Here is a 22,544-nt window from a genome sequence, read left to right as displayed (position 1 = left end):
GTCGTATGCGGAAATAGGATGTTATTTACACCCTTAGAAAGCAGTTGAAAGTCCTTGAAAACGAGCAAGTAAATTTGTGGCTAAAAATAAATTATTTGATAGCTAAATGTCGCATAAAAACCGTAATCTGGAGTTTGCCACGTGTTTGTCGAAGTTGCGTGGTTGTCAAGTGTTTACAGGGTAAACACGCAACCTCAACGAGGAAAGCAAGGTTGCCCGAGTCACGGTGTATGGCACGCACCAAAAAACTGTGGGCGGATTATATATATTATAATTATAATTCAAGGATAATAAAAGGCGCAGAGGAAAAATAATCCATGCAAAACCCTTCCTACCTTGCGTTTGAGAAAATCAACTTCATACGGAGAGAAAGAGGGAATTATTTTCCAGCAAGAAATTAACGTACTATGCAAGAAGAATGTTTTTGAAAGAAAAACTGGTGTAGCTCGAGAATCTCCCCCCCTCCCTGGGAAATTAACCAAGATCATTAAAAATCAAAATTACTAGAGATCCAAAGTGCTTGCAGCAATATATAATTTTCAGCGATTAATTGGCAAAACAATACAGATGAAATCTACTCAGGACTTGAGATGATCTGTCATAGGTTTGTCTCCGATAAATACAATGGTTGCAATGGTCTTTTCGCCCACATGAGAAGAGAAGGTGCCAGACAAATGAAATGATATGAATCTAATAAAGAGACGGCAGAAAAAGCCACTCTCACGATAATCTAAGCCTCTATTTTAAAACGAGGCCAAGTACAAAGCTTTGATATGAAAATTATTTTATTTTTCTTTTATCAAAGAGACAAACCTCATTTTCACAAGAAACGTTCAGCAATTGGCCTCCTTTTGAAAGTGAGGTTGTTCAGAGACACGGAATTTCTTTATTTACATAGTTTATCTATCAAAAAGACTCCGTACTGCCGTGTCTGCTTAGTAAAAGATCACAGACGTCATCATAATGTGGTTAAAACAAAATACTTTTATTTTCTTTACATATCAAAGTTACATAATGATCCATATTTCGATATCAGACCAAAGACGAGTCCATAAATATGTACATACGATTAGAGCCATACTAACAACAAAACGAGGTTTGACGATTCTAACACAAACTTAAACTACAAACGGAATGAATTGCCACCTTTTCTATAGAGGGCCAAAAAACAAAAACAAAAAATGGCTACTGGAAAAAGTATAAACGCAACCATGTAAGTTAACACAATACATGTCTTGTTGGAAGACGTTTGCTCACTGTTGGCTGCTTAATTCCAAGTACAAGGCCAGCAGAAAGAAAACTTCAAATTTCCTGTTTAATTTGAAAAATTATAAATGGTGTTAACTTCCAGGGGAGTTTTTTTAGGCCCTGTCGAATTGCAACAGACAAACCTTAGATCTTTAAGTATCCCCTCTGTAATCTTTTTCTGGTGCTACCTCACTTCGCGAAAATATCTCTACCGTGATCTACCTACGAAGTAATGTGATGGTCTACGTTTAAACACCAGCCTTAAGCTTTAAGTAGGTCTACTTTCTTAACCAATCATGCAACGGCTGATTGAAGTATTCTTTTCTGGAACTCCTCAGACTCCACTTGCTCAACAGTGAGAAGCGAGAGGCCAAGCTGATCCTCCTGTGATTGAAGGGAAAAGAAACAGTCAATCAACTATGGGGGACGAATAAGTCTTCGCAACAGCACAATTGCACATTAACGTAGGTTACATACAAAGAAGTCTTGACCTTGCTCTGTCTTTGGGAAGCGCCAATAGCGTGCACGAAACGCAGAAAAACTCGACTTTGTCTTCTCCTATTTAGTGCAATTGTCCCTTCCTTTGTGGTTCGTATAAGAAATAACCTTCGATGGGGCTCCCGCCTTTTATAAAAGCCTTACTCGTTTCTATCAAACTCTTAAGAAAGCTGCACTTATTATTGAATAATAACTTTGAATAATCGAAAAAGATTGGATTATTATTCGTCACATTCAAATATTTAAGTTCTCGCACAGGAATGCTTTTCGTAAGAGAACCGTGAAAAGATATAGCTCACTAGCTGCATCGAGCGCCATACGTTCTAGGTTTTAGGAAAAGACGATAGGGAGTTTAAGAAAACCACGACGGAAACAGCAACGGGAACGTCACTAAACAAAAAGTTTAATGAGGAGAACAGTTGCCGTGCACGTGCGTTATAAATCTGTGTAAATTTCTTGGCGTCCTCCGCAAAACAACGTGAAATGACCAAACTCTACGTTGCCAGGAGATCGTGAACTACGACGGCTGATTTATTTAATTTCTATTTCTAATTTAACGCTGTGTTCCTTATTCAGTTTCGAGATAGTTTTGACAATGAGAAGCAAACTAAATGAATTTAGAGTATCGCGAGATTCGTAGGTAACATATAAGTTCAATGTTTAATCTACGTTGTTTACGGTGTCGCCGTCGTCCTTTGTAAACTCCCACATTACCTGGTCGAACGGTTGCGCCATCTGCCTCAAGAATCTCTTACTGATCTAGTAAAAAGAAACAATGACTTCAGTTCTCTGCACATAGGGCGACCTAATTTATTGATCAAGGACCTTCGTGGTCGCCTCCGCTCGCCTTAAAAAAACACGCCTACACAAAAATTAAGGTTGTTAAAATATTTCAAACAGTACACATCCCTACCTGGACTGCTTCATCGATAGACACATTGCACACTCCTTCCTTCAAGTACTCCTGCAATACAGTCAGAGGGAATTAGCCTTGAAGTATTCAAAAAGCTTTGATCTGGATTCGGACTCCGATTCTAGTGGGGAGGGACGGGGGAACGTTAAGATTTTTACTTGGGGGGGTGTTAAGATTTTTACCTTTGTCCCATGAAAAATGGCGCGAGCAAAACAGAAGCAATCATGGTTTATTTTCGACACTTCTTAATTGCTTCAGACAGCATTTAATGCAAGAATAAATTTCAAAAGGATTGTTGACCAATTCTGTCGTAACATCTAAACCCTATTTCATGAAGTTTCTTCTTTAATTTACCTGAATCCATTTGGGAAGTTTTCCCCTTTTGTCAACTTTGAAAAATCTCTGCAAAAAATGAATGGTACATAATGATAACTATAATAATAATAATAGTAATAATAGAAATAATAATAATAGTAATAATAATAATTTTCAGCCACATTGTCAGAGAAACAGAGAGTAACATGGTACCTTTCATGCAGAGAAGAGGACTGGAAACCTTAGAGGAAAAGGCACGTGAAGTTCAAAAATTAGTTTCTAGCCCATACCTTGTCAGCAAACACCATGATGCCGTAGTCTGTTTTTCCTCTGATGGCTCGGCCAACACACTGAGAGATCAGAGAAGCAAATGAAAGATAAGTGTACCAAAGTAACAAAGAAATACAACAGTTTAATGCGATACATCAATTCCACCCTCTACAAACCAAAATTAAAGACAGAATCTTTCTATCAAAATCAAATCATTATTTACCGCATAGAGGTGATTGAACTGATCTTTGTATAACCATAAGAAAAACTTATCGCTGAAGTCTTGCAAATGAGTCAAGCGTTCGATTTTCATGGATCAGGATAATTGCAGTAATCTACTGCACATGCAATTTAGCTCGTTCCAGGATCTCGGTTCGTTAATACGGGGGCGCAGAGAACGGCAGGCGGTCAGCAGCCGTTTCGCTGACAACCGTCTCTACCGTGCCTGGAACGTTGGCGATTTTTATTGCTTGACTTTCTCGAAGTTAAATGGTACCTGAATATGTCGTAGAAGGCGATAATTATTTTTTGTTTGATTCCTACCTGAGCAGCATGTCTCATTGCATCGAAAGTAAGGAAATCATTTTCTCTGATGTTGAACTGGTCTCTGAGGTACTCAAGGCGCGCCTATTAACAAAAACATATCATATTAAACGAGCCGAGCCGAATGAATTAAGATGTGGCTGTTTCACTGTAACTTAGACACTAGTGGATCATATCAAATATAAGACCATTATTTGAGTCCAAAATTCATAGTTTAATAATGCGATCTGTTTAGCTTGGAAGTAAAAATGGAGAACGAAAATTTTAAAATGCGACAAGTTCCTGTCACTGACCTTTAGGATTCTACTTTGAGTGTAAACATATGGAATTCCAAACATAATAACGGCCCTGCCATAGTGATGGTCTGTGAAAAGAAAAAGAATTCAGTAAGTATGAGAGCCTTAGCTTTCAAGCGCTCTCGGATTAAGTGCGTAAGAACCATAAACAAAATAATCCCAACAGGTAATTAGGACACAGGCTAACCTCACAAGGAGAAAATAAGTACTACCAAGAAAAAAATGCGCGGGAGAAAACGAATGGCCGCCTGATTGGTTGAGAGAGTGGCGTGAGTTTTCTGGACCAATCATAGAGCGTGGCAAAGCAAACCAATGCAATCCAGGTTTACCTTCGACATTCAATTTAAAATTTCTCGAACACATATCACAGAAATAAACGAAACAAAGAATTGAACTAAAGTCCCGTTAACCAAGCTATTAACAAGAGACCAAACAAGCGACCTGGAGATGGCTGCTGACAATGGTTGTGACAACCTTCTTTGAGTATGAGAGATGCAAAGTGCTTTTAAAATTACAACTGCAGTTCTATACACGGTCTATTTTTAAATTAGAGCTCTTTTCGATTGAGTGTCATAAAACCAAAACGAAGTCGTCACAAAAGCCAGTCACAACGATGAAAAATATCTCAAAGAGAACAGTGAGAACTCTGAGAGATGACAGAAACATGGCTGAATGGCGGTGACTTGAGTTTCGTGGACTACTTACAGAGAGAAGTTAACAAGAAAATGCAAATTCAGATTTTATTCCGACTATTTCGACACCCGATTGAAAACCGCTCCATTTCTACACTTGATTACCAAAATCAATTCCCTCTGAAACTTTTCCTCTGGCCACAGAGAGCAATATGGCTCCCCTTCCATTTTCACAAGCCTGAAAAAACGAGAGAGGAAAACATGAAGCATGAAGGCACAATGAAAATTTTGTCCTTGACTAAATTCTACGAAACTCACCCGCTGGTAATTATGAAGAGCTAAACTGGTTTCTGCCGCATCTTGAGTTTCAATGAAAAGCAGCTTATTTCTCTGAATGTTGCTGATGATACCCTTAAAACAAAACAAAAATCCGTGAAGTTATTATCCACATGTAAATTGATGTAATGTTTATCCTTCAAAGACTGGAAATCAAATGATACTCAAATTTCTTACTTGGTCATTCCAAATGGACACCACTGCTTCCTGCATGAAGCGAAAAAAAAATATGCAAACGTCGATTATATAAAGAGTGACAAACAAATGAAAAAAAAATGGTCTACATATATATTTTGTATGAGGGGAAACCTTAAGCTTCACGGGTGCTGATGACACGAACTGTTCCATGCAAAAGAACAATTATTTGAATAAGGAGTTGTCACTCTAAACAAGAAAAAAATAAAGAGGCAAAACAAAATTGCATCGTTGGGCGAAACTTCATCATAATCCTCCTACAGCTCCTAACGTCTTATCTGTTTATATTCTTAAGCGAGCAAAAGCAATGAACGAATAATTTTCTTGCTTGAAGAGAAAACGCTACCTTACCATGTACTGATAACTGACGAAAAAGCAAACAATCCCATCGGGCACCACAGCTGACATCTCAGCTAAGAGGTTGCCATAGTTACGAATGACAGCTAACGGAGAATCAAAAGGAAAACGTTATGTATCATAGCTTTCAATTTGTGCTCTAAGCTTCACAGGAGAACGTGAAAACATACGATTGCACTTGGAAAACCTACACATATCATCTCTTGTTTCAAACTTAGTCGTCATGGCTACTTGATCGTTTCCCCTGCCAACAATCTGCAAATAAAAAACATCAACAAAATATTTCAGTTGAACCTCTCTTCAACCATTCACTCCCATGACCCAAATATCAATTCTCCACACTGTCAGCCATACATTTCTTATACCTGAAAAGAGTTCCATAAATCAATATTCCATTCTTGATGTTTTTTCATTCTTCTATTCACCTTCCTTTTTGAAAATGTAGCCAAACTGTTTGGAGAAATTTGTCTCAAGTTATCAGGGTGGTTCCAAAGCTTTGGCTGCTCAGGCAGAAAAGGATATGTCACCATATTTAGAATTAAAGTATAGAAACTTATTGACTGTGCATGTAAATGCCAGTTGGATTTGGAGTGACTAAAGATTAATAATTGTTTCTTTAGTCAATCCAGAAGTTATGGAAAAGACATCCTTTCTATTTCTGAACGTCTTCGACTTAAAGTATGCTTCACTCACCATGGGGCACAGACAAATTCTTGCAAGTGTCATTGTGAATGTTGCCATGGTCACCGGCCTGAAGTCAAGAATCTTGGGATACATGTCTATTGGTGACAAAGTCTGGGGTGTCAAGAGAAGATAAAAACAATTCAGAAAGAAAAGCACTGATTTGTTCATAAATATATGAGATTACACACCTCCTTTATCATGGTATGGTCACTCAGACAAGTCTGAATGCCACTAATAAAGAACACTATTAACAATAATTACAAACTGAGTTTTACAAACTAAGCTATGATATCTGTATTTTACTATTGAAATTTCATTTAAAAATTGCACTTGTCTCATTTCTCAGGTCTTGAATCAATGTCTAACAACAGGCAAAAACCTTGTTAATCAAAGGAAAATTGAGTGATATCATACCCCTGATGTGATGACAACAGACTGAAATCTGTCAAACACAGGTTTAATAGCAATGGAAGCATCCATACAACTAAGAGGGAAAGAAGAGGAAAGACTGGGATCAAAAATGTATTCATGAACTTGAAGTGAAATAAAGATTGTTCCCGACTCAGTTTGAAAATTTACTGTAAAAGAAAACCAGAAAATTGCCTGAATAGAATCAAGCATTGCTGTAGTTAAAAGAACAGATCATAATAGAGGAAAACTGGAGAATCACTTGCCTGAAATGTAGGATTGGATTTGGTATGGTTGGTGTACGATCATCAAATGGTTCAATGATCAATGTGAACCCTGTACAAACAAATCAAACATAAAGCTCCATCAGTAGCACTCTGTGAAGCCCTTACTCCCACAAGTATGGCACGAGTATGGCATTCTGTGATGATTTAAACATGAAGGACTGAATTTAAAAGCAAACAAAGGGAACCAAATCACAGAATAGCCCAAGACAAAAAATATGAATAACAGAATTGTTTTCAACATGAATATGATGATTCATCGCAGTATAGAGTTTGCCATGCACATGTTCTGCAAAGAGATTACAGCCAACTATGGGCTAAGTTCATGGATTCCGCAGAAGCTTTAACTTTAAGATGAACTATTTGAAAAGTGATTAACAACTTTTATTAGCACAGTCTCAGCTTCAAATTGAGGTTTTCTTTCATATTCTGTATGAATTTTAAGACAGTGTAACTTTGAATAATAACATAATGATACAAGAAAGATAAGTGAGCTGTACCTTTGCTGTAGGTACTGACTAAGGTAGCAAAGTTGGCAATCAGTGTTAGAGGACCATAGTCTTGAACATCAGGGAGTTCCAGTGTGTATAACAGAGAACTCAACCGCTCTGCACAGAATCTTCAAAAATAAAATATCAAGGTTGTTCACTAACAATAATTTAACCCTTTGACTCCTAAGAGTCACTGGCATCTAATTTCTCCTTAACCTGTCAACCCTAAATCACACAATAAGGTCCTGAGAATAAAGGAATGATCACCAACTAAATGAGCTCTTGGTCATTAAACAAATTCTCCTGATCAGCATCTTAGAAAATGTATAGAGAACAGTATGGAGAATATGCATACTGATATTTGGGTGTGAAGGGTAAATTTATATACAGAATCAATTGCATCAATTGATTGATTGATTGACTGGCTGACTAACCAATCAAATGACTGATCAACCAATCAGCCAAGTGATTGGTTACTTGAAAATACCTGAGAGGTTTTCTTTCAATACAGACTTGTTGGAAAATATGCTGCAGAAAAGATGGAGGGCTTTGTTGCACAACATGCTGTGTCCTTAGCCTTGTCTGAAAAAATAATAGAAAAACATGCCACTGTGATAGGAAACAAACAAAAAATACAAATGGTGAACTTCTGAGCATGACACCAATATTTTACCTCAAATCAACTCAGACATTATTTAATTCTGCAACAATCTTGCTTGACATTACATTTAGCCACATTTTTTCTTTGGTTTATTCAAGAAAATTGAGCATCTTTTACTTCATAACACTGTATGTATAAAATGACTCACAAAATCCAAAATTTTGTCCCCCTGTCTTATCTTCTTTACCCTTGCCTGGTATATTCATATGGTAGTCGCAGCACAATTCATCACAACATTTAACAAATAAGGACAATGTCTTGAGGTACATGTAAGAAGTTAAAGCATCTGTTTGTTCTTGTTTAAATATCTTTATGTGAGGTACATAAACAGCATAAAACTAATTGACCTGAAGATCTTTGGTAAGAGCAAAGTGGAACAAACCTTTAAATACTCAATAAACCGTCTCATAAAATTTACAAAATGTTCAGCTTGTCTAATATTTCCAGGTACTGCCTCTGTAAGAAAAAAAAAGAGAAATGTTGTTGATAATTTCCCTGGGATATTAATGGATAAATGTATCACATTGTCAATATTTTTCAAACAAGTGAAGAATGTTTTAGCTCATCTAATTCAATTGAAATTTATTGTAATGGAGTTTGTTGACACAATAGAAACATGACAAAAAGATGTCAGTCAGAGCAAAAAAATCATCCTCAAAAAAATTCTGTACACTGAACATGTACACTTGACTTTGTTGTGATTTAGTCTTTGGTCTGTAAACGAGTTTTCCACTTGTCTTTTGAAGTTGGATCCATGATGAAAATTGTGTTGGAAAATAAGAAAACATGTATACCTCTTTTAACTCTTTAATTCCCATGAGTGACCAAGAAAGAATTTCTCCTTACAATATCAATACAATATCAAGCAGACAAGTAATGAGAATAAAGAATAATTCCAAGTAGAAGATTATAAGTTGATCCAATACCAAACTCTCCAAACTAACATCACAAGAACTGTATGGCAGACAGTAAGCAGAATTATCAATGAGATCTTGGGAGTTAAAGGGTTAGGTACTGGTGTATGCAATTAAGGAAAATGACAGCCCTGTGTTGAAGGAAAAATTGTCCCCAAAATAATTTCTTTCCCCTGAAGGGCATTAGGTAAAAAGAAATATCAAATGACTCTTAAGATCTCCATAACATAAACAACAAAATATTCAATTTAAAGATATGGTTAATTAATAGAAAGTTTGATCAATTAAAGAAAGGGAGAACTAAGGTATGCAAGTGCTGAAATCACCTTCCAGAACTTCATCAGGTAAAACTACAAAAACAGAAAAAAGGAATTGAATTAATGTTAACAATGACTGCATCGATTTTACCACAGTTGTAATTAGTAACTACAATGGAATATAAACCAGTCAGAGATTTATATGTTTTGAATATCATTGCTTCAGTATGTTAAACCAAAACCAATTAGTTAAGAGACTAGTCATGAGGTTAAAAAAAAATTTTACGTATGCCTGTACCTGGATTAGCCAGCACCACATCAGTTTCCCTAGCAACACTTGCATCCCGTAAACCTGTGTCCATCACAAAAGTTAACAAACATCATAATCACATCTTCTGTCCGTAAACTATCTGCTGTACTTTGGCTGTTTGTAAACTGACTGGAGGAAGTACACTTTTAGTAATCTTTTGGTCCTTATTTTGGCATTTGACCTCACCTGGGTAATATCTTCTACAGCAACATTTTCGTCTCTTGGTTAAATGGAATTTATTCATATTAAAATGGATGGATGACTGTGACAGGATTTTCCCACACAAAAGGTCATGCTAGAGTAATAAGTTTGTTTATGCCCCACCCCCCCCACCCCCTGCTGTACCTTGAACAAGTCGGCTGTATTCCTCCCTCAGTTGATTGGCATCCTTCTGTTTCAGACTTAAGAAGAATACAACTGCAAATGACTTCATGTGGATGTCAAATTTACAAATATGTGCCACAAAATCCTTCAATTAATGCCTTCTCACAATAAAAGTGTTTTCCAGAGATTTTTTTTGATAAATAGCTATAAGTAAGATAGCCTACAAGAAAAAATTGTTTGAGCACATCAATGGTACCAGCACCTTTTCTACTAGGAAGTACTTCCCCTACTTTCATTTATTGTTTGCTTTCCAAGTTAAATAAATCCTTTCAGATAAATACAAAGTAAAGCAAAGATTGAAATTTATTTCAGATCAATACTGATGTTTCAGAGTTGTTTCTCACTGAAGAAGTCAGTACTACAGAAACAAGTCCTTAGTTAAAACATTTGCTGCTGATGCTTCTGAACACCAAAATAAGCACCCCTCCAACAAATTTGACAAAAAAGCATGAAGCTAATATTTACCACATAAAATTCTCTTTGATCGAAAAAAGAGGAGGGCTAAGCAAGTTCAAAAATGAAAATCAAGCTTAGCATATTACGACAAAAAAAACTGTAGAAAAGTTTGACATTTACAATATGCAGTGTACAAATTGTGGGATTCTAGATAAGTAGCACTTGAGAGGGGTGGATAGGGAATTCAAACCAAAACCATACTTTCAAGGGAGGAGTAAGGAAAACTGAAAAATACTCACTTTTTAACAGTTCTAGCCAAGTTTTCCACATTAGCATGACTTCTATCAAGTGTTCTTCTTGAAATTGTCACACTCAGGGATTCAATGCATACATTATCTACAAATCAAAAAATATTGTCATTGATTTTATTTGAAAAAGAAATACTGTAGTTTTATGGTTACATGAGGTGCAGCAATTTTTCAGTTAAAGCCTCTCTGTGCACTTTAAACTATATTGAACTTGGGGTAGGTCTTATAACTGAGCATCTTCTCACAACAAAATATAATTTCACCAAATTTCCTTTATATCCTAAACAGCACTATTTCAATGAAATTGATTGATAAGAATTTGTAGCGATCATTTAAAACATTTAATTTATTTCACACTGCTAGCAATAAAACTTCTAACATGGCCCATCAGTTTTGCTCTTCTGATGATCATGTGTCTCCAGAGCAACCCAATGACAGCTGTACTTATAAAATCAATATGAAATTTGATTAAGAAGCCCTTAACTTCCATTACTGTGCTGTAAAGGAGTCTACAAATACTGTTTGTAAGAATTATTAAGTTCCTTACCAATATTATGAGCCTCGTCAAAGACAACAACTGATGTTTTTTCCAGTTCTTTTGAAACTAGTTCAGCAATTTTAGGATCCAGCAAGTAATGATAGCTGTACACAACTATGTTTGCATGATATATCTAAAAAAATCCATCAAATGGAATATCATCAATTCTTAAGTTCCAGATGATTTTATACTAACTTCTTCCTAACATAATATTCATATTCACCAATTTAGTGTTGCAGCTAAGTGTACACAGAAAACCTGCAAGATAATTTTAGTTAGATTGTAGTTCAGTAACAGTGCACTTACTGTATATCTTGCCAAAAAATATGGACACCATCCCTTTTTTCTGCCAAATTCTTTCAGGTCACCCTTAAGCCAAGATTACAAACCAAACTAAATGAAGCAGGCATGAACAACTACAACAAATTTAACAAGAGTTATCATATTATTTTATACCATCTTGTCTATCTATCATAGAAGGATTCACAACCCCAAGATCACATATTAAATTGAATTTCAAAACTAAAACATGCATACTTTTTTCAATAGTCAAAATTGAAACTCATAGTGAGCTGTAGAGTATTTCAACAAGTCATTGCTCTGTATGAAGGTCAAAGATAACAAACTTATGCACTTAATTTGGTAGATACAGTCCTTACCAAATTATACACTCCAGGAGGAATTTTTTCCTCTTTACCATGAGCATCAAAATCCTAAAATGAAATTCAAGGCAACTGTTAATAGTCAAGTTCATTAATAACTGTTTGGGGTCTTTAGGATTACTTGGGTTTCTCTGTACAGTACTATTTCACAAGTTTACACCAAATCCAGTTCACAGACTCCAAAATGGGCGATTATTCCTAACCCTGTCACTGTTAGATGTACATGTAACTGTAAGATGTCAGCATATGATGTAAACAGCCTCTTAAATTTTCCTTCAGATGTCCAAGGATGCTTTATACTGTGGCCTTAATCTCTCCAAGGAAGGAAAATAAAGAAGCACTGTACTTCTGTGTCATCATGATTTTTCAATTTATTAGTACAACATAAACATCATTTTACACCACAAGATCATTACCTCATAAAATGCACAAACAGGAACAGTTTTGTCCTCTTTGTGTCTTAGACGTATATATGATGCAGTCAAACTCAAACATTTCCCATCCACTTTCTTCCCTTCTCTTCCTGCACTCACCTGTCAAAAGGAAAAGTATTTATGATACACACTGTCACAATTACTTATTGATTTAATGACACTACTACCAAGGGACTGAAAAATTAGTGCACGAGGTACACTTTCTTACAAAATCAAGGTTCTTTCTTTAGGGGTTCCCTATTGCAGTAGGCTTTTTTTTGGCTCGGAAAATAAGTGCTTCACCCCATTAAACACAAAAATGGAATTAACCCTTTAAACCTTCAACTTCCAGATCAAATTTGTAATTCTCCTTACTGTCAAACATACAATTCTTATAATGTTAGTTCAGAGAATTTAACATTGGATCAACTAATCATCCCCAAATTTATATTTTTCTTTGTTCTCATTACTCATCTGGTTGATATTGTATTGATATTGTAAGGAGAAATTCTGTCTTGGTCACTCATGGGAGTTCTTTTCCCTATAATATCCATGCAAAGAGGTAATGAGAATACTCAAACTTGTCAGGTTAAAGTTGTTATCTTGATCTAATACCAAATTCTCATAACTAATTTACAAAGAAATGTGTAGTAGCTAAAGAGGAGAATTAACAATCAGATCTTGGGATTAAAGAGTTGACAGAATACAAAACCATGCATCTACAATAGGTAGCACTTGCCTCAGGATGAATGCAAAGATTCTTTCTTGAGCTGAGTCCCAGCCCTAACAGTTTTGGTTTTTTTCCTGTTTCCTTTTCATAATACTCCAAAAGAACTTTCAACTCTTCCAAAACCTGTAGTTAAACACTACATCTTTATTTAATTGTCATATACCCTATATAGCCTAATGAGTTTTACAAACAATGCCTCCTACATGCATCCAGTTCTGGGTGGAATTATATGTACAGTTTGCCAGTTACAGGTAGGTTTAAATGTGAGAATTGATTCCACATTCAGAATTTGGTTCAAGATTTGTGCAGTTCTCTACAAATGCCTTGGACCCAGTCTTATGTCTAATCTGACAAAACAACATACTGTCACTGATAACGTTGCCATCGACTTTTCTCATCTGCCCTTACTTTCAAACTTACATGTATTAGCAGCTCTGTGGTTGCACAAGACACCTGACTCTCAAGGATGTCTTAACCCAGGAAATAACACTTAACATGGGAGTGAACACCAGTTTGGCAAACATGTTGTATAGGATCTAGCAAATTCCAGCTAGAAATTAATTGACATGTTCACTTACTTTTTCTAATTCTGGAACAGTACGAGAACAGTAGATTAGTTTTGACAGCTCAAATGGTTTGGACTGTGGAAAAGGATTGGATAAATGTGAGACCTATTCTACTATTTTTAAAATCTTTAAGTGTGAAAACTTAAGTATTCAGAGAGCAATAGGTTCAAACAGACCAGAAACACTGTAATTACAGAATAATCCAGAATATTACATGTACCAAAATATAGGCAACTATCAGGGACAGCAATGAGATAGTTTTCCCAGTTCCAGAAGGCATTTCCAAAAGGCAGTGACCCTGAAAATAATTGACATAAAATTAGGAAGACATGCTAAGCTACAATAACTATAGCTTCCTTAAGCTTACAGAGTATCATTAATACATTCACAGTAAAGGAAGCAATCTCAAAACTGTCAAAATCCATCTCTCTCATGAAAGAATGGCTGTGCCTGTTAACAATGGCTATGTTGAAAACAAAACCCCAGCAATGCAATTGTAGCCTGATGATCTCTTCCAGATCAGCTGGTATAGTTTGAGCCTCATCCCGTTTTGCTCCATTTGGTCATCACCCAGCTGTTTTTGCAATGGCAGTGTGCAAGCGACAGGTAATGGCTTCGGCATTTCTCCTGTGGGGAAGTGTGCAAACCTTGGTCTCGGTCCTCAAACATGAACACGTGCTGCACGACACACCACTATATGCGTTCTTCGAACCGAAAACCGCACGTTCGAATTGGTTACGTAACTCAACTGTGAAACCCTCACCGATGATAATAGGGGTTACAAGCGCAGTATGCTAGAAAATAAACTCGAAAATATCTTAAATGACCTACCTTAGCATCAAGAGTTCTTTTCAATTCCATCATATACGAATACTGCTCAGGATAGATGTAGTCGTAAGGAAAGTACACAAGAAGACCGTCTATATTTAACCTGAGAAAAATGATGCAAAAAGACAGCTGATTTAAAAAATAAAATCAGCTGATTTAATAAATACATTTCAAAAGAAATTACTTCATTTTTCCTAGACCAGGGAAGCTAACACACTAGAAATAGTCACACAAGTCCACTTAGGTAAAGATCGTCTCCGTCCGCCATGTTTATTTTGGGGATTGCTGCGCACGCTCCTCTACAATGACCGCTAACCAACAAGGCTGCGACAAGGCAGACTAAGGTCGCAATGATTTAATTTTTCTTCGTTCCACTTATTTGTAAACAGTTTGGCAAATCCGATTTAATGAAAGGAATGGAGCATGGTACTTTAAACTTTTTCCTGATAATGAACATTATGATATTTAAAATACGCACGCTAACAACATTCCGACTATTTGATTGGCGGAAAATAACAAAGACCTCTCGTAGAAGTTTAATATTTACATTTGAAATAAATCAAAACATACCGAACTCATTAATCACTCAGAGTTCGTGACTCTCGCAGGAAGTAAAGACTGACCCGAGGCGATAGCGCACATTTCACAACGTACACGGAATAGTACGATTTGATGAGCAACATTCGACGGGTCACCAAGACACTATCCCAAGGACTTTACTTTTCACCCAGAACAGAGCGTGTTAAACTTCTTCAAGATGAACAGATTGAATGAAACAGATGATGCGAAACTCGAACAACAACGCCGTGTTAATTTTATCGAAGAGCCAGAAACGAGGGAATTTTTAAATGACAGCGTGATCAACAGTGAGAAAGTTGGCAGCGAAAAAGGCAGTAAAGTTCCTGTAATACAGCGTGAGGGAGCAACCATCGCCGAAAGACAAGTGGACCTACAGAACGCTATAACATGGGTACGTAAGGAACTTCAAGAACTACAGTTACAAGACAAAAATCTTGCACGCCAGCTCATAGCTCTTCGGCAAAGGATTAAAAATATGACGAGAGTCGAGGGAGATGACATTCTGAACGATTCGGAGGCGACAGAAAGCTTCGATTCGGGAATCAGTGCAATGTAAAGTAGGAACGAGTTGTAAACTAAGATCGTTTACTTTAGGTATGGAAATATTTTCGACGGCTGTGTTTATCGAATTCACGTTGAAAGCACCGACAGATCAAATATTTACATAAATACGGACACTGTTGACACCGTTAGCCATTCCATGAATAACTAGTGATTTTACGGCCGTCAAAAAGACAATGTACAACATTTTGTTCAATAATAACAATTATATTTATTAATTCAAACAGAATGGTTGGGAAGATCACAACCTTTCGTATGTGGCGATCAAACTCCGCGTGATCGAGCTTCTGTGAATTCCATGTGATGTTCTATACAAGGAGTCCTTATATCAGGGTTCGCTAAAATTTCAAGATCTGGTTCTAATCCGCCTAAAGAAAATTTAATCGCTGCACATTTATATTCAATGGTTTTTAAATATGTTTATCGAGACAAAACAGCCCCCGCAAAAGCAAATCAATTTGGTGTTGCGTTTATGCAGCTTGGAGAAAAGACGAGTAATATTGATCGAAATATTATGTTACACAGAAACAAATGATCAAGCTTTTAAATAAATGAATAATTCAACGTCAATTTGAATGATCGCTCAAAGTAATTTTCATTACCAAGGTACGCTTCAAATACAAATGAATAAATAGATATTTTAGTTATAGAAAATTGTAATCGGCTAGTTTTGAAATCGAAATAAATAACAGTTTGTCACGATTATTTCCAGCTTTACCTTTAGAATATTTTTCAAACCAAATGATGTACCGGATATGATTGAGACATTCGGGAGATTTATTTGGGGTGAATTTGGTGTCGTCATTCTACAACCGCGTTTATTTTGTGCGTTCTACAGCTCAACCGCGAACCAACCGCACTACTGATTCCTGCAAACAGCTTGAAGGGAACATGATCGTTTCCAGTTGGTCTCCAAGGGCAGGAAAGAGACTCGCCCGTTTGCGGCGACCTGGTATTTTTCAGTTTCCAGCAACTCAGTGTTTTCGTTCTAAATAATAACATGTTTTCAAAATATTTTTTGTTGCTGTTGTGACGTTCTTTCCTGTTGTGTTGCTTATTTGGTTGGCTGGCCTCTCGGGAACACCAGTATCCAAAGTTTGGTCGATGTTAAAATGCAAATGTATGTGCATTCAACAATTTGCTCGATTTTAACGACTTCATTGAAATAAAAGATAACAAAAGCACGCGCACACAGAAAACTTTATTGCCACGAGCAGTCAGGTAGAAATCAAGTCTGTTTTTTTTTTCCTCTCTCCGTTGGGTCGGTCTTAGCTAGTGTTCTAACAGATAATAAACATTAACTGGATTAGGTTTTAGTGATACTCCAGAATCATCAAGGTCGAGGTGTGGGTTATCAGCTGAAACCGATGGCTGAGGCTGATAACCCTTACCTTGACAGGATTATTGAATAATCTGAAACTTGATGATGTCCCACGCGCTGATTTCGAAAATTCACTGTACGCTTTCGGTCAATCGCAAGAGATAGTGAGTTGAATCCATAATAATACAACCTAACCGCGCTTTGATGGTCGGTCAGATGAGAAATTGGGTCGGTTATATGAATCGCAACTGTTGGTCGACTGTTGTTTAACACAATCACGAGCGCTCTGAAACATATAAATCTAATCATACGTTTCACACAAACTTTATTTTTTATTACGTAATTCCGATGTCGGCTGATGGTTCTAAACCTCGCCCGAGGTCTTCAGATACTGTCTTACTTGTATTTTTTTGCTTCTGCGAAACAACTAACCCTTTATATCGAGCTTAAAAGCAAATGATTTAGTCGATCTTGATTGTGGGTACCACAGTATCGAAATTTATGGGTCAAACTGCTTTCTTTAACCTCATCAGAGAAGTCTGCCCGAGAAACTGTCTGTCGGTAGGGGTGAGAAAGAAGCGTAAACGAGGTATGGGTGATAGCGGGGAAGACTCTTCAAGGGGAGAGACGGAAAGAGACACTCGCTACCCCTTCACAGAACCCCGCTCCTTTGCCCGTTCTCACTGCTCGTGGGTCTGGCTCAGGCCATGGAAATGCAAAACTAAGTGCGAAATCTAATCGCCAAATTCACTTTTTCTTTGAATTCGGTTAAATGAGTGAAAGATAAGTGCAGCCTGTCACGTTGATGTCACAAGGAGTCACAAGGTTTCTCAAGCGTACAAAGCTGTTTTTTCCTTTCTGCCAAATCTGTTTTGCATCTACTACCGCTAGAGGTAGAAGCGACAGCGTTCAGTGGAAGGGTAAGTTGTTTTGTTCTGATGTCTTACTTGCAGAAAGCCACTCCTGCATCCTGAAAACTACTATGATAAAGCTGTATCTCAGTTTTACATCGACTAACTTTGTACTGATCGAATTGTTTCGAATCGTCAAATCGTCGGAGAGATCGTGATTAGCAGTTTAACCTGGATAAAAACTGAGCAGTCGAAATACCAGACATTGAAATAGGCAAAGTTGGTATCAAGACCTTTAAGGAACAAGATGAAAGACAAACATCCCTGTTCTTTTTGGCATCTTTTTATTTGTGACCATGTACTGGTCACGAGAATCACTTAAAGAGAAGCAATTTAGAAATCCTGAAAACACTGCCAACACCAGTCTTCTCAAAGCTGATAAAAGACTGTTTTCAAATTTCTGGAGGATTAGAAGACACGAATACATTGAACGCTTTTGACTTCTCTTTGATTATTAATTGTTACTAATCGTTAAGCTGATTCCTCAATATTGCTAACACGGCGACCTATCATTATTATTAAGCTTTTCGAAACAGACATTGGTTAACCCTTTAACTCCCAGGGTGAGAGAATTTTTCCCGACAATATTAATACAATATCAACCAGATAAGTGATGAGAATAAAGATAAATATCGATTTGGGGATAATTAGTTGATCCAACAGTAAATTCTCTGAACTAACATTGTAAGAATTGTATTGTTGACAGAAGGGAAAATTAAAATTTGATGTGGGAGTTAAAACAGTTGTTCGACAACTCTTTTTTTTCTTGAGGAATCACCTCAAGTTTTTGGACAAAATGCAGCACCACTGGCATAGCTCTAAACTGGTATGTTCAAGCTTAAATTTCCTTGGTCGATAATCGTCCCGAATGATGATTAAAACCCAACACGTTGCTTTGCAAACGAGCAATCGAAGATATTCAATCGCGATGATTCAATTAAAAATTGATATTGTCTCGGCACTGGATTAATGAAATATTTTTAAAATATCCAGTAATAGAGTGGCTGAATTTTGCAAAGTCAAAATGGATGTAAAAAATAAGCAATTGGATTTCGTATCGTGTAATTTTGGGCTAAAAACATACTTGTGATTTAAAATGAAACTCGCGTGGCACGATTGTTTGATTTTGAAATCACGCGATTTCAAAAGACTCAAAAGATTTCATACCAAATTGTACTCCACTCAGTTTAATTACTATTACTAACAGTGAAGTTAGTAATAACAATCCAGAACAAAAATGGTCACAGGACATACTCTTTTACAGACCAAAACGGCTCAGGAAAAATGACAATTACCTACTGTCGTTAATACAAACAAACCAACATACAAACAAACCAACCAGAAACCAAACAAAACAAAATAGGAAATCTTATTTCTTTTCTTGTAGTTTTAAAGAGTTTCAATTTTTTTTTACCTGTTGTATGCAGATGATGCGCTATGCTCTTTCAATGTTCATATTGGTGTGCAGTCATGCAACGCTGTCCAGTGCTGAGAACTCTCTAGAGGAGATACTGTTACAGTATGAAGAATATATGAACGTGAACCCTGACGAGGAGATTCAAGATTCAATGATACCGCTGACATCACTTATTGATGAGAGGACTCTGCAAGCAAAAGCCGGGAAAAAGGAGACGGTCCTAGCAGAACTCCTAGAACCAGCATACAGAGTATGTTTTCATTGTCGATAAACACTGCATTGTCTTTTGAGATGCGTCATTGTGCATTTGATTGAGCTTCAACTCCAATTCCCAGGCAGTACTAGTTTTGTCGTTAATCGTAGCTTTATCCATTTCATTTGTTAAATTTCCCATTAAATTGATTTGTATTTGTGTTGAGGAGCAGATCCAGGCAATACCGCTGGTACCATTGTCAGGAGAGGAGACTCTGAAAGCTTTAGACGAGGAAAAGGAGAGGCTCCAAGCAAGATTCCTGACACCAGGACACAAAGTATGTTTACTTTGTCGATGTACTCTGGATTGACTCGATATTAGGAGAATGCATACCATTCGTGTCGCTTATTTATGGATGCTGTGAGATTTCAGGGTTTGGGCGCCACCTCAGACTGGCTGACCACTTCCCTTAAACCTTTGTAATGATGCAACTGTCAAGTGTTTGTTGGCTCAATTTAGAGGTGACTTTAAAGTGCATGCGTGTAAGTTATTTCTCAAAAGGCTCAAAAGTCTAAAAAGTTTGTCAATGTGGTCGATTTGCTTGCGTTAGAGATTAAACCACTTGTTTTAATAAGAAATCCATGGTTATCACCAGTCTTACTTATTGAATTTCCCATTAAAGTGATTTACATCTGAATTTTAGAAAAGTGCATCCATCAGAGTCAACGAAGACGAGCAGATCCAAGATCTGGAAGAAGTCAGGAGGAAGAAGAGTATCGTATCAAAATGGCTAAATCCAGGACACAAAGTAAGTTTTCATTATCGATGTACAATATATGATATTTTAAAGTGTGTGGATGTGCATCTGATTGAAACAAGATGCATGTTTCTAAATTTAAGAATTTGTTCATGCTTAGCGGGCGTATATCGAGTTATGGATGCACTTGGGAAGTTTGGAGAGCACGAAAAATGCGTAAGAGTAGCTCGAGGCGCAGCCGGGAGCAACTCCAGCTTTTTGAGTGCTCTCCAAACTTCCCAAGTGCATCCATAACTCGATATACGCACAGCTAAAAGCATGAGCAAATTCTTTTATAACAGAGCGACAATGAACAAAAACTGCTCACGTCATCTTATTCACGCACGGGCGTGCGTAAATAAAGATTTTGTTCATAGCGGTTCAGTACGGCTTACATAGGGCAAGCACGCGCGCTACTGATGTTATAAACAAGTATTGTCCAGAAAACACAAAGTTTATCTGCGTAAATCAGCAGGATCTCAAAGGGAAAAAAATATTGAAATCTTTCAACAGCAATTACACTTGTATAGCTTCCACTTTCATTTGTTAGCCTTGATTTTGCAATGCCTAATAGGTAGAGATGTTTAATCCCCCTAAGTTAAATTGTATCTGTCTTACAGAAAATTCAAGAGGTGAATGGCATATTGGTTAGGAGTGACTGGATCCTGGATCCTAAGAAAGTATCCATCACAATCAATGAGGACGAGTAGATCCCATTTATCCTTAAAATCTATGCTTCAGTGCAAAAAATCTAAATGTCAAAGGCATGAACTTGCCTTGTATAGAATAGTTTAGACTTTATTTGTTGTTTTCAAGGGAGGAAGCAAAGATGCGAGTTGCGCGCGAGTGGAGAAGCGCGAAAATGACTTCTCAGAAAATTTACATCTGTTCTGAATACATTAACGGAGTGACGTTGTGTAAATCATGTGTAAATATGAGTTACCGTTTCAGTGACATATATCACACAACGGCATAGAATCAGTGTAAAGAGGGTCCAAAAGCATAAAATAAAATTACAATTTTTGAGCCCTCGTATTTTGCTTTAGTAGTTTTTCATCCGAGATTACATAAAAGAATAACTGACTGTATGAATATAAATTGAGTTTCAAGGTATTGGAATAGCTGATGAAATAATAAAGCCTTCTGAGAATGGCACAAGTTTAGTCAAGACTGTTTTTCGGTCCACCACGCCGGGGATTTGAGCAAGCAGATTTCCTTTAATTTCCAAGCTTCGAGATCACGTAGACTTTCACTATCTTGTCTGCGACCAAGGTGTAATTCTCTTCAACTAACATTTCTAGGTTGGGTAGAGTATAACTCAGAAAAACAATCCCTGCCTTTCAAGACAAAAAACATTCATCATACGTTTTTAGCTCTCATGCAATGGTTTCCGAAAAAATCAACGGCTTCGCTTTGACTTTTGCTTTCAATAGCTAACTCTGGTTCGCGCTGACTACGAGCAAAAGTTCGAAAGGGCTTATGGGAAGATTTAGAGAAAATTCCTTCGGGAACGCTAGATTATAGGCCACAAATTCCGTCGGAAAGCTGATTTGCTTTGAAAAAAATTAAAGTAATTTCGCAGTTCACGTTTACTTTCGTTGAGATTATTACAACTGCACCGTTGCGTCTTAGTTTCTTAAGTCCTCAGTCGAGGAAACTGTTCATCACCAATCGAATTCCTTTCTAAATGAGCTAAAGCTGGTCAATACAGTTTTTAAACACCGTGACCAAGCATGTCCCCATTCCCCTGCCTGAAGCTTATCCACTCGTCTTTAACGCCCCCCTCCCCTTCCCTCACGCAAAGATTTGCTGGGTGGATCCCGACCTAGTTATTACAACGTTTGCAAATGAGCAGACATGAAATATTTTGACTGCTTTGTTGGTTGGAGCCTACAAGTTGATTAAGGGGGAGATGCTTTCAATTTTATTTCGCTTGGGAAGCTGGTCCGCGCTAATTAACAGGGAAACGAAGAACAAAGTCCTTTTTTATTTCAGTTAATGGATATTTGTCAACTGATTTTTCTAATTCGACCTTAAAAACAAGTACAACGGTTCTGATACGGTTAATGATGTCGCTTAACGTTTTGGTTTCCTCTGTCGTTTTGTTTTCTGATGAAAGTTGGCTTGTGAATATGATGTACCCTTTTTCCGCCTGTGGAAAGAAGTTAGCCAAACACTCAACGTCGTTGTTCCTTAGTTGAACCACACTACAGAATGAGAAAAAAAAGCTATGAATAGCACAGGTTCAATGTGCTTGAACGCGAGCTAGAAACACTGGGTCAAATATTTTATCTCGTGATTTTTCCGTGAAAAAAAGATACAAGCCAAA

General features: G+C 37.0%; 2 protein-coding genes across 7 annotated transcripts; one reads left to right on the top strand and one right to left on the bottom strand.

The window, feature by feature from the left end:
* Positions 1-964: 964 nt before the first annotated feature.
* On the bottom strand, positions 965-14,757 carry LOC113671921 (general transcription and DNA repair factor IIH helicase subunit XPD). Of its 2 annotated transcripts, XM_027188183.2 has the most exons (31): positions 14,622-14,757; positions 14,441-14,540; positions 13,830-13,907; positions 13,622-13,684; positions 13,053-13,166; positions 12,317-12,433; positions 11,898-11,951; positions 11,545-11,607; positions 11,248-11,371; positions 10,692-10,788; positions 9,958-10,013; positions 9,601-9,654; positions 9,372-9,395; positions 8,514-8,587; positions 7,958-8,052; positions 7,480-7,598; positions 6,962-7,031; positions 6,702-6,771; positions 6,297-6,398; positions 5,795-5,858; positions 5,598-5,689; positions 5,229-5,258; positions 5,034-5,126; positions 4,881-4,953; positions 4,081-4,151; positions 3,788-3,871; positions 3,265-3,324; positions 3,014-3,061; positions 2,660-2,710; positions 2,461-2,505; positions 965-1,632 (listed from the first exon to the last, which is right to left on the bottom strand). In XM_027188183.2, the coding sequence occupies exons 1-31, from the start codon at positions 14,624-14,626 to the stop codon at positions 1,543-1,545; spliced, it is 2,280 nt and encodes a 759-aa protein (XP_027043984.2). In that variant the 5' UTR covers positions 14,627-14,757; the 3' UTR covers positions 965-1,542. The 2 variants fall into 2 exon arrangements, with proteins under 2 accessions (XP_027043984.2, XP_089069405.1); XM_089213279.1 differs by lacking the exon at positions 11,545-11,607.
* Positions 14,758-17,507: 2,750 nt separating this feature from the next.
* On the top strand, positions 17,508-21,250 carry LOC113671929 (uncharacterized). 5 transcript variants are annotated; one of them, XM_089211215.1, is made up of 6 exons: positions 17,727-17,818; positions 18,581-18,635; positions 19,237-19,476; positions 19,649-19,756; positions 20,123-20,227; positions 20,836-21,250. In XM_089211215.1, the coding sequence occupies exons 2-6, from the start codon at positions 18,606-18,608 to the stop codon at positions 20,923-20,925; spliced, it is 573 nt and encodes a 190-aa protein (XP_089067341.1). In that variant the 5' UTR covers positions 17,727-17,818; positions 18,581-18,605; the 3' UTR covers positions 20,926-21,250. The 5 variants fall into 5 exon arrangements, with proteins under 5 accessions (XP_089067343.1, XP_027043994.2, XP_089067341.1 ...); XM_089211214.1 differs by having other exon boundaries at positions 19,646-19,756; XM_089211216.1 differs by having other exon boundaries at positions 17,729-17,818; positions 19,652-19,756.
* The last annotated feature ends 1,294 nt before the right edge of the window (positions 21,251-22,544 follow it).

Source organism: Pocillopora damicornis, chromosome 7 (assembly GCF_964200805.1).
Source record: "Pocillopora damicornis chromosome 7, jaPocDami1.2, whole genome shotgun sequence".
Lineage (NCBI taxonomy): Eukaryota > Metazoa > Cnidaria > Anthozoa > Scleractinia > Pocilloporidae > Pocillopora > Pocillopora damicornis.
This window is presented reverse-complemented; position numbering and strand designations above follow the sequence as displayed.